The sequence below is a fragment of the Triturus cristatus genome, chromosome 9 (assembly GCF_964204655.1).
Source record: "Triturus cristatus chromosome 9, aTriCri1.1, whole genome shotgun sequence".
NCBI lineage: Eukaryota > Metazoa > Chordata > Amphibia > Caudata > Salamandridae > Triturus > Triturus cristatus.
This window is the reverse complement of record NC_140592.1, coordinates 245,901,182-245,914,227: the sequence shown is the minus strand read 5'-3', so window position 1 is coordinate 245,914,227 and position 13,046 is coordinate 245,901,182. Positions and strand designations below refer to the sequence as shown.

The 13,046-nt window shown below is 41.0% G+C and overlaps 1 protein-coding gene across 2 annotated transcripts in view; it reads left to right on the top strand.

Moving 5' to 3' along the window:
- Positions 1 to 12,562, top strand: part of PPARG (peroxisome proliferator activated receptor gamma) — a 194,120-nt gene extending 181,558 nt beyond the window's left edge. For both annotated transcript variants that reach the window (XM_085624861.1, XM_085624862.1), the window contains one exon: positions 12,109 to 12,562. In XM_085624861.1, coding sequence (XP_085480987.1) covers positions 12,109 to 12,356 — 248 coding nt within the window. In that variant the 3' untranslated portion in view covers positions 12,357 to 12,562. The remainder of the gene's footprint in view (positions 1 to 12,108) is intronic.
- Positions 12,563 to 13,046: the final 484 nt, after the last annotated feature.

Below are 13,046 nucleotides of genomic sequence, written 5' to 3'. Positions count from 1 at the left end.
AACTTAACTTCCCAATTTGACAAGATAGGAAGGTAAAGGTTAGTATGCCTGAACTCAGAATATAAAAATGCATTCTTTTAGTAAAGATGATTTTTATATTGTGTGTTTGAAAATACCACTTTTAGAAAATGGGTATATACCTTTGTGCCTCTGCTGGTTTGTGGGTTCACTGTCTGCCTTTGGAGTGACAGGGGCTGGGGATGTGCATTCACTGTAGGCAGTCACTGAGGGGGTTAAGGTGTGTCCTGCCTTTCCTGGATGATTCAGAGTTGGGCTGAATAGACCTGGGCTGCCATTTAGAGAAAGGAGAGGGAGATTTCCTTTCACCTGAATGGGAGTGGCCTGCCTTACCTAATGCTATCTTGAGCTCCTACCGGGAAGCTGGACCAGAGAGGACAGAACTGGTTTTGACTGAGCACAGAGCCTCTCTGGCACCAGAGAACAAATGAAAATGCTGTATAAATATTGGGACCCAGACTCCAGAACTTTAAAATACTTCTGGACTCAAGAAGAACCTCTGCCAAGGAGAAAAGCTGTGAAAGCACTGCCCTTTTGCTGTGCGCTGTTTGCTGAAAAAAGATAAATAAAAGTGAAATAAATCACAAGGGCTAATAAACTATGGGCATTGGTTCTTTTATTTTTTTTAAGATTTAGAAATAAGGCAGCTAGATATTCTGTCAGTATATACAATAGAAGTGGTCTAATCTAGACCCAAGCCTCCATCTAATAACAACTTTGTAAATGTGGCATTTTAAGAATTTTTATTTAAATTCCGACTCCACCATAAATTAGGATTTCTCATTACAATTTTAAAGACACCAAACATGAACTAGTTACCTCTTCCTGTTTGGAAATTACACTTATAACATGTAGTAAGGTAGCTCCAATGCTATTTCTACGGGAGAGGTAGCCCTTGCAGTAGTGAAAAACAAATTTAAGAGTTTTTCACTACCAAGACATTCAAAACTTAAAAGTACATGTCCTACTTTTTAAATACCTTGTACACTGGGTGAAATATATATGAAAAAGGAGAAGGTTTAGGCTGGCAAAGGGGTTGTTCTGCCAGGCCGAAATGGCAGTTTAAACTGCACACACAGAGGCTGCAATAGCAGGCCTGAGGCATGTTAAAAGTGCTTCTTAAGTTGGTGGCACAATTAGTGGTGCAGGCCCACTGGTAGCATTTAATTTACAGGCACATGTAGTGCCATTTTACTAGGTACTTAGATGTGAATTAAATATGCCAATTGGGTATTAGCCAATTTAACATGTTTTAAGGAGTTAGCACATGCACTTTTGCACTGATTAGCAGTGGTAAAGTGCGCAGAGTCCTGAAAGTCAACAAAAACAGGTTAAAAAAACAGGACAGTGAAGGCAAAAACCTTAGGGCTGACCCTGCAGAAAAGACCAAGTCCAGCGTCGATCTGTGGCAGCTGATGACAAGCTTAAGTGGTGAGGCAAATATTTTGACCCACTGACAGGTACTTCTAAACACCGGCAGTGCCCTCAGACTCCAAAGCTCTCAATTGGGTCCGTTTTAAACAGTGTTTATAATGGGCGATGACTGAGAGCTCTGCAGTTAAGGCTGAAGCCAGTGCAAGTTTCTCACAGTGCCCATCAGTTAATCAAAACTAAATTAATAAAAAAATTAAAAGTATACCTATCTATTGTCAAGGTGCTCTTCACTGTCTCAGCAATCTGTGGCTTCAGCACAGGCTACCAGAGCATCAGCCAACTCCCTTTTACCAATAGAAATGCTGTTCTAATGCTGTTGATAATGTTAAGCAGCCTGAGAGAAGAGCCTGGTTTGGCTGGAATGGGGAGGGTTGAGGCTCCTTTTGGCACTGGGTGCCTGTCCCTGCTCTCCCCCCCAGCTGTCTAAGACAGCTTTGGTTGGAGAGGTGTACAGTGTGTATGTCAGGCTGGCCGTCTCAAGACAGCCAGCAAAACTGACATGCACACTTCAAACTAAAAGTGCAGACCTGAGCCTCTGCTGGCAGCATGAAAATTAACATGGTAATAAATTCATTTTATTTTTCATGTATGCTGCATTTGTAGTAGGGGTCGGGGTGATGCTCCTGTTCCCTAGTGGAGGAACCGCCGCTGCAGTTGATAGAACATAGGGCACCAAGCAAAGTTGCAGTTCTACGTTACATAAACTGGAGAAAGCAAAACAGTGTCATAGCTACAAATAGGAGGCACATTTCTATTCTCTTTTCACTGGCACAATTTAACACCATTGCACTAAGGCAGTAACCCTTTCAACATACAGCAAGGATGTCTGCGCTGTGGTCAGCATAGTTTTTGTGCGGGTAGTAGTAGTTTCCTACACAAAAACTGTACTTTAAGGCAATTTCCCCTTTGTATGCAAGCTGCATTCTGCAGCATGCATTCAAATAGGAAAAACAAGGAGAAATACAAATATTTCCTCTTTTTACACCAGCCTCTGAGAGGCGCAGGACTTTTGTGCAAATCCATGTCTACAATTCTTTGTAGATATGAAATTGCGTCAAAATCCTTGGGTGGATGCACAGGAACACTCATGCCTCACCAATGGAATGCCCTGTTAACCCACAGTTCATTGCCCTGCGGTGCATTACTTTGGGTGACAAACCAGTGGAAATAACAATTTTCGTTGGTTTGTAAATATCAACCTGGGGTTTGCATCGGGCCTGTGGTGAAAAAGTAACCCAAACCCGATGAAAAAATCTTTGTAAATCTGGGCCTTACAGACCCTTTCTATCCCAGAGCAGGGCAGAAAAGAGAAAATGATGCGTCACCTGGAGCACATTTTGTAATCTGGTTCACTGCTCGCAGCTGGGAAATTTAAAACAAAACTGTTGCAGGTTTGAACAATATTTTGTTTCCTTCTGACAAAAAACATCTGCTTAGCGCCTGGCTCTAAGTGCTGAGTCATGTTTGTCTGAAGGCAGAGGAAGCACTTCTGTTCTGAAAGGGCCCACTCAGCCCCACTTCTGCCACGCGCTTCTTCAAATCCCAGCATTCTCATGAGCTGCTCACCCCCAGCTGACCCTGAGCGAGAACTGCTGATGTAGTCAAAACCCACCTTCAGTAAATCTCGGAAAAGCCCGCCAAGGACAGGCATGGCTGCGTCACGAGGCTGATAAGGGAAGCACCAGGCATCTTGAAGAATAACTCGAGCAGCAATGGGAGGAATGTGTTAGAAAATTCATTGATTTAGGTGCAGTGATGAGAGTACCAGGGCCTTGGACTTCAGCACTGGGAAGGGCGAGGCTGCATGGTTGTGGTCAGGGACTGAAACCAGAGGCCTGCTCCTGACACTGGAGGTGACTGGTACGTTCCAGTCACTGTTAGTCGAGGGCTTGTAATCTAATCTTACAGTTTTACAAAGCAGAATTAAATCCCTCTTACAATGTCTTGGAGATCTGAACTGTAAAAAAATGGGCTTGAATTGCCACCACCTGCTGCTAATCAAACAACAAACTTTATTGTATGAGAGGCGCATGTAAAGTGAGTACTATCTGAATTTATGGAACACGATGAGGAGAACTAATGAATGGACTAGGGACTCATTACGAGTTCCGCTGAAATTTTCAAAGGCGCCAGTAAATAAATTTACCAGTTTTTTACCAAAATTCTGAGAAACACTAGAACACCGCAAAATCGATCTCCGGCTGTGTTTGTACATATTTCCAAATGTTTAACCAGAATGCCACGTTTTCTAGTTTTAAACAATTAGGTCTTACAAATAATAGCATGTCTCACGTAACGTTCAGTACACCATTCCATCATTTTAGTGTCTTTCCTTGAAGTGTTTTGGATAGAATTCATCTTCTCACTAAACCCCCTTTTTAACCACATTTTAGGTTATTTCAAATCTTTCTTCATGTGTTTACCTCCTCCGTGTTTTTAATTTATTGGTTCACCTTTCTTAATTTCCTCAAAGTTGCCAATCACCTCTTTATACATCAGCTTGCTCTGGCTTTTATTGGATAGCATGCCATTTCTTAGTGATGCTTATTTAGTGCAAGTATACACTTATAGAATTTGCCTCAAAGCAACGGTGTACTATAAACCTCTTTGGAGAAATAATTTGCACCTTTATTGGGTGATGAGTTTATTGCAACGATCTCTTGCAAGGTTTGCCATCAAAACATATCTACTATCTGTAATGAACTGTATATCCTTTCAGAAATAGAGTCCCAGGAAGCAGAGATGGGAGCATATATTCTTCCGGGGTGTCCAACGATTCACCGGCTCTCTGGCCTCTTGAGGAAGCAGTTCAGTTCCTGGTTAATGAGGGTTAAACCTGGGCCCGATTAACAGTGTTTATTAAAAGCTGAGACTAGTAGGATCCATGCCAGAGTTTTTGGATAGCCATTGACTATAAACATGAGTTCAATTTGGATTTTGTATATGTAAATTTGCTTTATGTAGCTATAATGGATATTTGACTTGGATCTGGTCTACTTACACCTATGTTAAATATTCTTGAGTTTCCTGCACATCCTATAAAAAAATGCCTCTTCTCAGCATTGCCTGTAAACACTAAGGTCACAATTATGGTCTACCTGCTTAATTGATGTATGCCTGGTAACACCTATGAGTGCTATTCATCACATCTGATCAGTTTCGATCCCTGCAGAGTCAGGATATATCTGGTGCAATTAATATTACATCTTTTGATTGTGTCTTATTTTTAAATTTTAAGGGGATTGATGAGTTTTCTTAATATTATTAGCTTGGGTGCAGTTTTCTGTTGAAAGAGCATTGGCCATGCCCGATTTTAACCTAATCCCAAATGGCCCAGATGCTGGAGTTTGAACTGCCTTATATTGGAGACTTAATTATGAGCTTGTGTTGTCACACCTACTCTATGTCAACCATGTTGCCCTTGCCAGGAAGGTAGAGAGAAAGCCAGATTCTCATTTTTGGGCTGAATTATGATCTTGCAAATTGTTAAAAATGGAAATGGGAAAATTGACATCAAAACCGACTTTGAGAAATATATTAGCCCTGGGGAGATTTTCAGGGCTTTCCTAAGATATTACTATTCAAAAGGCAGTGTTGAACGCATGAATAGTAGGTCTATTTTGAAGTTGCTCTTTCGGGCACAAATATGTTATGTTGTGCATTAGTAAAGTGGTACTGCCACCCGCCAATGGGGCGGTAGGTACCGTGGTAGTAACACGCCAATACAAAATAATAACAGAAAACGCAAAGCTCAAAGTCAAGGAAAGAGCCAGGTCTTCAGGTCCTTTCTGAATTATACAAGGATTAATTCCTTCCTAATTTTTAGCTGGAATCTGTTCCACCCTTTAGCTGCTGCCATCGAAGACATTCAACACCATGGGAAGAGTGGAAAAAGTGATGCACCTATGAATGTTCCTCTCTGGATGTTCCTCTGCATAGCATTGCTTGGGTGGTTTCCCTTCCCAGATGTCAAGACAGCTTGGTGCCTTACTGATCGTCTTCCGCATACATTTATATCTTTAATCAAGAACTACAAGGTTGCAAAGGAGTATTCTTTTGCTGTTTTTGGCTTTTTCCTCATAACTGGTCCTAACTGGGTGACCTTCTTAAAGTGACACCTGACACCTTTAATGTGTAATAGTAAGTGAAGGGTGGCACTGAGCCCTCCAGCCCTTGACAGTCTCTACAATATGCATCAGGGTTTAGTGGCGAAAATGCCCTACGATAAGTTTGTGTGTCTGTGATTGTTTGTGTCATTTGTAATTGCATCTGTCACATGGAGCGTGAGGTCATGAGTTCTGCTTTGCTGTGCAAGTTATGGTTTGCATGGCATTTAAAACTGATGAAAACTTGAGATAGCAGCGGGTGTTTATGCAGCATACTTTTGAGGTAGTTGAAACCAGCATAGTCCTAAGAGAGTTGCAAAACAATGCGGAAGAAGTAGAAGGTCCTTTGAGAAGTTGGACCGTGTTGCTTTTGCTTTCAAAAGCAGTCATCTAGTCTGGTTTACAGAGACTCGTGCTATGCACTTCCTTCATGCTTTCTGTCACATGTTCATGATATGAATTCAACTTACAAATGTGGCTTTTGTGGGGCTGTAAGCAGCCCCCAAAAGCCTCGTAGGAAACATGGCCCCAGTTTCTAGACAGTTCGTTTTATGTTGAACAGATCTGGACTGTGTTGGGCAGTCTTTCTTTTTTATTATGAAAAGAGAAGGCATGCCATTTGTGATGCAAACTTCGTGTGAAATACAGCATAACGTTGTTCATTTTCTAAAAGCGCTATAGACTGGAGTTTAGACTTATGTCTAAAATGAAACCCAGTAATGAAAACCGAATGGTATGGAAATCATGTTATTTAAAAACAACGGGGGACATTGGCATCTTTTTTTATTTTTTTATTACATTTTAAATAGGTTTTTTAAATCCTTTGCAGTCTGTGATGCAAGCAGGGGCTCTTTTCGTGTTGGTCTTCATACGAAGGACTCAGTAATTTAGGCCCCCATCTCTGAAGAAAAAATTAAGGGAGTCTATGTTGACTCTAAAAGTATCATCTCATGGACTTGGAACCCAAATTATGAGACTCCTAATGAAATCATGATTGGAGAAATCTAAGAACTGTATTTGTTTATGCATATGTTAGCTCGTGCACAAGTTGCTCTAAGTGGTTTCCACAAGGTTGTGCACCAAGGATGTGAATCAAATAGCTGTTCAGTTCCACTGTGGCTGTGGTCTGAATCTGGTACAAAATATTAATTGTTGTGTCATCAAACCAGATTTTCTAATCCCCAAAACCTAAGTGTATGCAATTGTTATGGTAATCAGATGTGAGTATCATCTGGATATCCCATTGAAAAGATGGCTGACACCACTCTCTCCGATGCCTGTTCCGAGTATCTGTTTTGCTCTTTACGGTTTCGATTGATTTAGCGCTCAAATTCAACCTTTGTTAATAGTTAGAATTGCTGAACTGTGTCGGTCGCTGTGTCTGTGTGTTGTGACAGCATTTCCAAAAGACTTCTAAAGTATGGACTAGATCTATCAGTGTATTGTGTTGCGCCACACATGGTGTTGCAGGGCAACACAATACATACGTCAGATTTACTAAGTGATGCACAGCCATCTTGTGTAACTGTGCTGCTTGACAAATCTGTAGTAATGCAGGGCAGTGCAAGTAGCTGCCTTGCGTTACTCTGCCCTGGGAAAGGGTCCCATGGGTGGAGCTGGGGTGTTCCAAAGCATCCACCCATAGATTTTGGCGCGTTCCCAAATTGAAAAAGACTGGTAAACCTGGTAATGCATCAAAATGCTACTCCTTTCTAGGGAAGGTGCAACAAGAAGAAATATCTTTATTTCTGGTCGATGTTTCCTCTTTCTACGTGTGCTGCATGCTGCGCCACACTTAGAAAGAGGTAAACATCTCAGAGAATTGTTTTTGTGGAGGAAGGTGTCCCTTCCTGCTCAAAAACAGTCCTGCCTGCAACGCAGGCACCTTGCACCATGGTGGAAGGCAGTGCTTAATTTGTAAAAAAAAAAAAAAATAGGTGCCACTGCCCTCGTAAGGAGGCCAGAGCAGCTTGCACCGCCCATTGCCACTGCCAGTGCTGCCAGTGACAGTAAAAACACAACTAATATTCATCACACTCCTACAAGTGTGACAGTTCAGGCTATTCCAGGCGCTCAACACTAAAAGGATGGCTGGGTGGCAGGTATTAGTCCTGTTTAATGTATTTTGAATTATTAAAAAAATATATTGCACAATTTTAAGTTAGACAGGAGCGTCGCCATGTGGCAGACTGTCATAAGTGCACGTGTCGACAATTAAGTGCCGATCCAAGCGCCGGAGTCCACCAGCTCAAATTAAGCACGGGTGCAAGGGTACCTGCGTTGGCGCTAGGCAGCATGTAGTGCGGCAGTGCAAGGAGAGATCATGAATGCATCATATATTTGAAAATATGGCCATTCCTGCCTTCTACCTTTCAAGCAGGGCAGCGCCACAAGTTGTCTTGCTGTGTTGCATGAGAGATTTATCAATCTGGCACTATCAGTCTGGCTTGAATTATTTAATCAGTGTCACGTGTTTGTACATTTCTATTGAGCTATATACTTTATGGGTCTATGTTGGTTCGAAAATTGGAGGTCTTTTCCAAATTATAAGAGTGAGTAGTTCACTTACTTACAGGTGCAGAGATCTCAAAGCACCTCTGAATAAGAATCTAACTAATGTAGTTCTAATAACTTTACAGTTTATGTACAGGTAGTGTGAAAATGGCTGTGAGAGGAAACATCTCACAGGAAAGGTAATAGATGTTTTTATTTTGAAGGGAAAAGCTACCGTGTTGCACATCTGACACATTGTTTTTCTATTGGTAAAATGCTGCCATTTTGTAGTTGTGAATACCGGGTAGCCATTTTCTATGTTTCACTCTGCAAATTCAGCATCTCAGTAATTTAGACTGAATTATTAAACTTGAAGTATAATTCCAAACCAGTACTTATACGTGTGTGCTCCTTATAAGCATGATGCTGGACATGACATCAAATTAGGTTTACAATGTCAAGGGTTTTCTACTTCAAAATAATCCTAAAGTCTCATTTACTTTAATATTCTCTGGGAGGATGATGGCTAGTGTAGAATCCAACAATAGTGTATATTAAAATGGCCTTCTTCACCATCAAATTAACCAGAGCCCAGGAAATCAGTACCAAATACCTAGAAATAAGGAAATATCTGATAAAATCAATGCTGTGATTGCACTACATATATTTATGACCACATTACTGAATGCAGCTGTACCTTTGTTTACCTAGCTATTTTTGTCCACCAGGGGCAAACTCACAGTCAGCATGTAAAGAGCAGCAAAAAAGGGGTATGGGGTAATTGTCAATGCACCTAGCTTAATGTATAAAGGTTAATGTTTTTACAAAATTCACGAATGCAAAAATTCAGAGGCTCAATAACCCTTACACCTCACAGTCAGCATGTGCTTAAGCTTTCTATCTTTGCATCATTTGTCAATTGAGGGGCAGACTTGTCAACACTTTGCACGAGTGTAAGTCATCAAAAGTGATGTATATCCACTCAAAGTGTTGATTTGATTGTCTGAAAGTTGCCTAAAAGTACAACAATGTAGCAGTTTGCGCTTCTCTGCATTACTTTGAATCAAAGGAGCGTCTCGTGGGTGATATATGGCGTTCCCACGCTTGCACCCATGGTTTTGGATGCAGAGACCTATCTTCTAACATTTGTTTTCAGGGCATTGCGCCAAAAAGAACGCCTCCTCGAGACAGGCATTAACTTGGAGAAAAGGTTTTATTTCTCTTAAACTTTACATGTGTGATGCACTTTACAGCACACATAAAGTGTTTCAGAAGTTTTAAAGTATGTCTAAGAACATCTTTTTGAACTGGAGGCGTGGCCTTACAGTATAAATGTTTTGCAGTACGAAACCTATGCTAGCTATCATGCGCACACATTTGTACTAATGTGTGTGTACTGCACTATGCAGCCTGTTTGAGAGCTAGTGCAGAAGATCACAGTAGCAGTCCAATATATTTGTAGTTCGGGCTCTGTGCTGTGTTTTCCTCCTCCTTGCAATGCAGCACTTTGGTTCCTCCACAATATTGTGCACCTTTTTGAAAGTGCAGTAAAGGTGTAGTTTGCACTGAGCAACACAGAACGAAGTTAGGACTGTGGGTGTAGTATAGATTCATGGGGTAGTATGGACTTGTGCAGAGTATAAACTGGAGGTGGAGGGCAGACTGGAAGTGAACAATGGAAGGACCGCGTTGTGTAGGCCTTTGGTGGAATATGGAGGAGAGGTGCATTATAGATGGCTGGAGGGTGAGCATTAAAGCGATGTAGGGTTGTAATGTGAAGTGATGTATGTTCCATTGGTGGATTATGAATTGGACTGGGAGCTTTATGCTAGGTGGGAGGTAGAGTAAGTATGGATTGAAGAAGGTTGAGCATGAAATGTGTATATATATATATATATATATATATATATATATATATATCCACAACCAAGGTTGACTTTGTCCCGAGCCTCTAACACGGCGGACTTGCAGCTGGGGTAGCCACCCCCATTAAATCCAAACAGTCACCAATGTGTGCTTCCTTCGATCCAAAGATACAAAAAAACTGGAGTCGCGGCCACTATTCAAAGTGCGATTTATTTTGTCGACACTACGTCCTACGCGTATCGGAGTTAACAACACTCCTTCATCACAGGCTATGATGAAGGAGTGTTGTTAACTCCGAAACGCGTAGGACGTAGTGTCGAAAAAATAAATCGCACTTTGAATAGAGGCCGCGGCTCCAGTGTTTTTTGTATCCTTGGATCGAAGGAAGCACGCATTGGTGACTGTTTGGAGATATATATATATATATATATATATACACAGTCCACCTACTTTGCACCCATAACACATCTACAGTCCAATATATATATGGAAATACATATACATATTTATGTGGGCTCTAGATGTGTTATGGATGCAAAGTAGGAGGACTATGATCTGAAAGTGCAGTATGGATAGAGGTTCAGTATGGAATGGAGGTGAACTATGAACTGGAGGTGGAGAATGGAATTGCTCTGCAGTATGGAAGAGAGATAGCATCTGGTGGCAGCTGCAGTATGCACTTAAAGTTGAGTATAGAGGAGGGTTGTAGTGTGGACAGGGGGCAGGGTAGGAATAATAGGTAAAATATATATAGAAGGTGGACTGAGATCTAAACATGGACTATTAATAGAGCGTTGAATATGAAATATGGGCTCGAGTTATTCTGAGGGCAAACGATGGTCTCTTGACTGGAGAGGAAGTATGGAAAGGAGGTAGACCATGATTTAGAGGCTGAGTACAAACTATCCGGTTAAGCAGATATAGACAGGAATGTGTATTATGTGAACATCTGAGCCAGTCAAGCAGTGAAATGGACATTGCTCTGCCAGACAGTATAAAGTGTCTATAATTTAGAGGTTTGCAAACACATGATTTGCTTTAGTAGTTACAGGTCACTAGCCATTCAAATCAAGTTACTGAACATTCGAAAGCAGTAGTTAAATATAAATGGAAAATCACACTTCACATGTAATCGGTAAACTATTCTCTAAATCAGCATCATCACTGTCTGGGCAGCTCTCACCCTAATTCTCTGGATGTTTTTTTATAATTTCACATGTCAATGTGTGTGGTTTTCATCATGCTGAGCCCACTGTTTCAGTATGTCTCTTAAGTAACTGAGGGAAAATAAAAATCATGCCAATTGTATCTACAACCACATAGTGAAGTACTCAAACTTAAGATTCCATAACCCCAATTTTTAATGTCATTAATGATTAGGCCCTCCCGAGGTCAGCCTCACACACCTGCCACAGAGCCAGCATACCTTCAGGGGTAATAGTGCACTAAAAAAAATACAGATACCATAACATAACAATGACAGTGGCATAATGTGGTTTCCTTTTGTAAACATTATATCGATGACATTCAAAAGTAGTCAGGAGATTTGCCTCCTGCACCATTCTTTCTGTCATTAGTTGCCTTTTTGTCTTTTGGATGCTTTTTGTGGGTGAAAAGTTGAAGGATAAAGGGGCTTTTGGGGACATGTAAGGCATCATTCCAAAAAGCCCTTCCCTCAGAAGCTTGCAAAACCCCAGCATGTGAAGGTCTCCTACATCAGATGTGTCCAGCACAGCACTAGATCCATGCCAGAATTTTAGGATTCCCAAAAATGATAAATTCACATACAATGAATCTAAATAAATGTAATTTAGAGAGAAGATGTAATCCTGAAAAATGGCATGCCTATGGTGATATGTGGCTCGAGTTGTACATTGTGGTCCTAACTGATCCTTCTCTTGGGGATAGAAGGCATGTTTCTTCTAGGAATTATTGTTAAGATTACTGAGTGTGTATAAAGAAAAAGAGTAGTGAGGCAATCATTTTAGCCTTTGCTCAGCTCCTTGGTACGCTGTGATCGCCATCGCTTTGGTGTGTCTTACTTACTGGCATAAACTAGAATCACAAGTAAGGGTATCCTTATGTGATTCATTCATATATCAAACAATGCTACACAAATTCATTGTTCTAGTCATGTAAGTTGTGTTCCCTAATGTTTCTTGATCTTCTTTCCTATGTTCCTCCTTGGCAGATCGTCCTGGTTTATTGAATGTGAAGCCCATCGAAGAAATCCAAGATAACCTTCTGCAGGCCTTGGAGCTACAGCTGAAACTCAACCACCCCGAGTCCTCCCAGCTCTTTGCCAAACTGCTGCAGAAAATGACAGACCTCCGACAGATAGTGACGGAGCACGTGCAGCTCCTGCAGATGGTCAAGAAGACGGAGGCCGAAATGAACCTCCACCCACTCCTGCAAGAAATCTACAAGGACTTGTACTAAGAAGGAAAACACATTCTCTTCCTCTGACATCATGTACATTCCTCAAATTGCACTATTTTTATGAGGGAAGACATTGCACCCCTGCGATATTACTGTGAACTATTTTTTAAAGACGGAGCTTCAGCACCATAGGTCTATTTTATGCATATTGTTCAAAAAGACACATTTTCAATTTACTTTTAATATTAAAAGGCCTATATCACAAATGTGTTGCCAGTGTATTCAGAATCGGTTATTTAAGCAGTTCCTTTATTTAACATACTCAGCATCCGCATTTAAAACTCACCAAGATCTATATTGTTGTGCCGTTACATTTTTCATCAACAAATTGAAAAAAAAAACCACAAAAGGCATTTTCCGAGGAGAACAAGGCAACGCCAATGATACAATAAATTTAGGGAGCTGTCTTATACCTGGATACAAATGCCATTAAAGGTGATGCTTTAAAAGGATCTAGTTCAGGAAGCTGTAGGGGGTAATGAGTGCCTACACCTAGCTCTGCCTCTGCTCAGTAGCAATGTCTTCAGGAATCACGCTGCTATGAACTGTTGGTCCAGTGTCTCATTGTATCAGCACACGTTTACTAGTGGAGTGCGTATGCAGTGCCTAATCCATTTCAAACGAAGTCTGATTACTCATCAGAAAGCAGATGTAAGAATTGGGATTAAATAGACATTCCAGTGTTGAGGA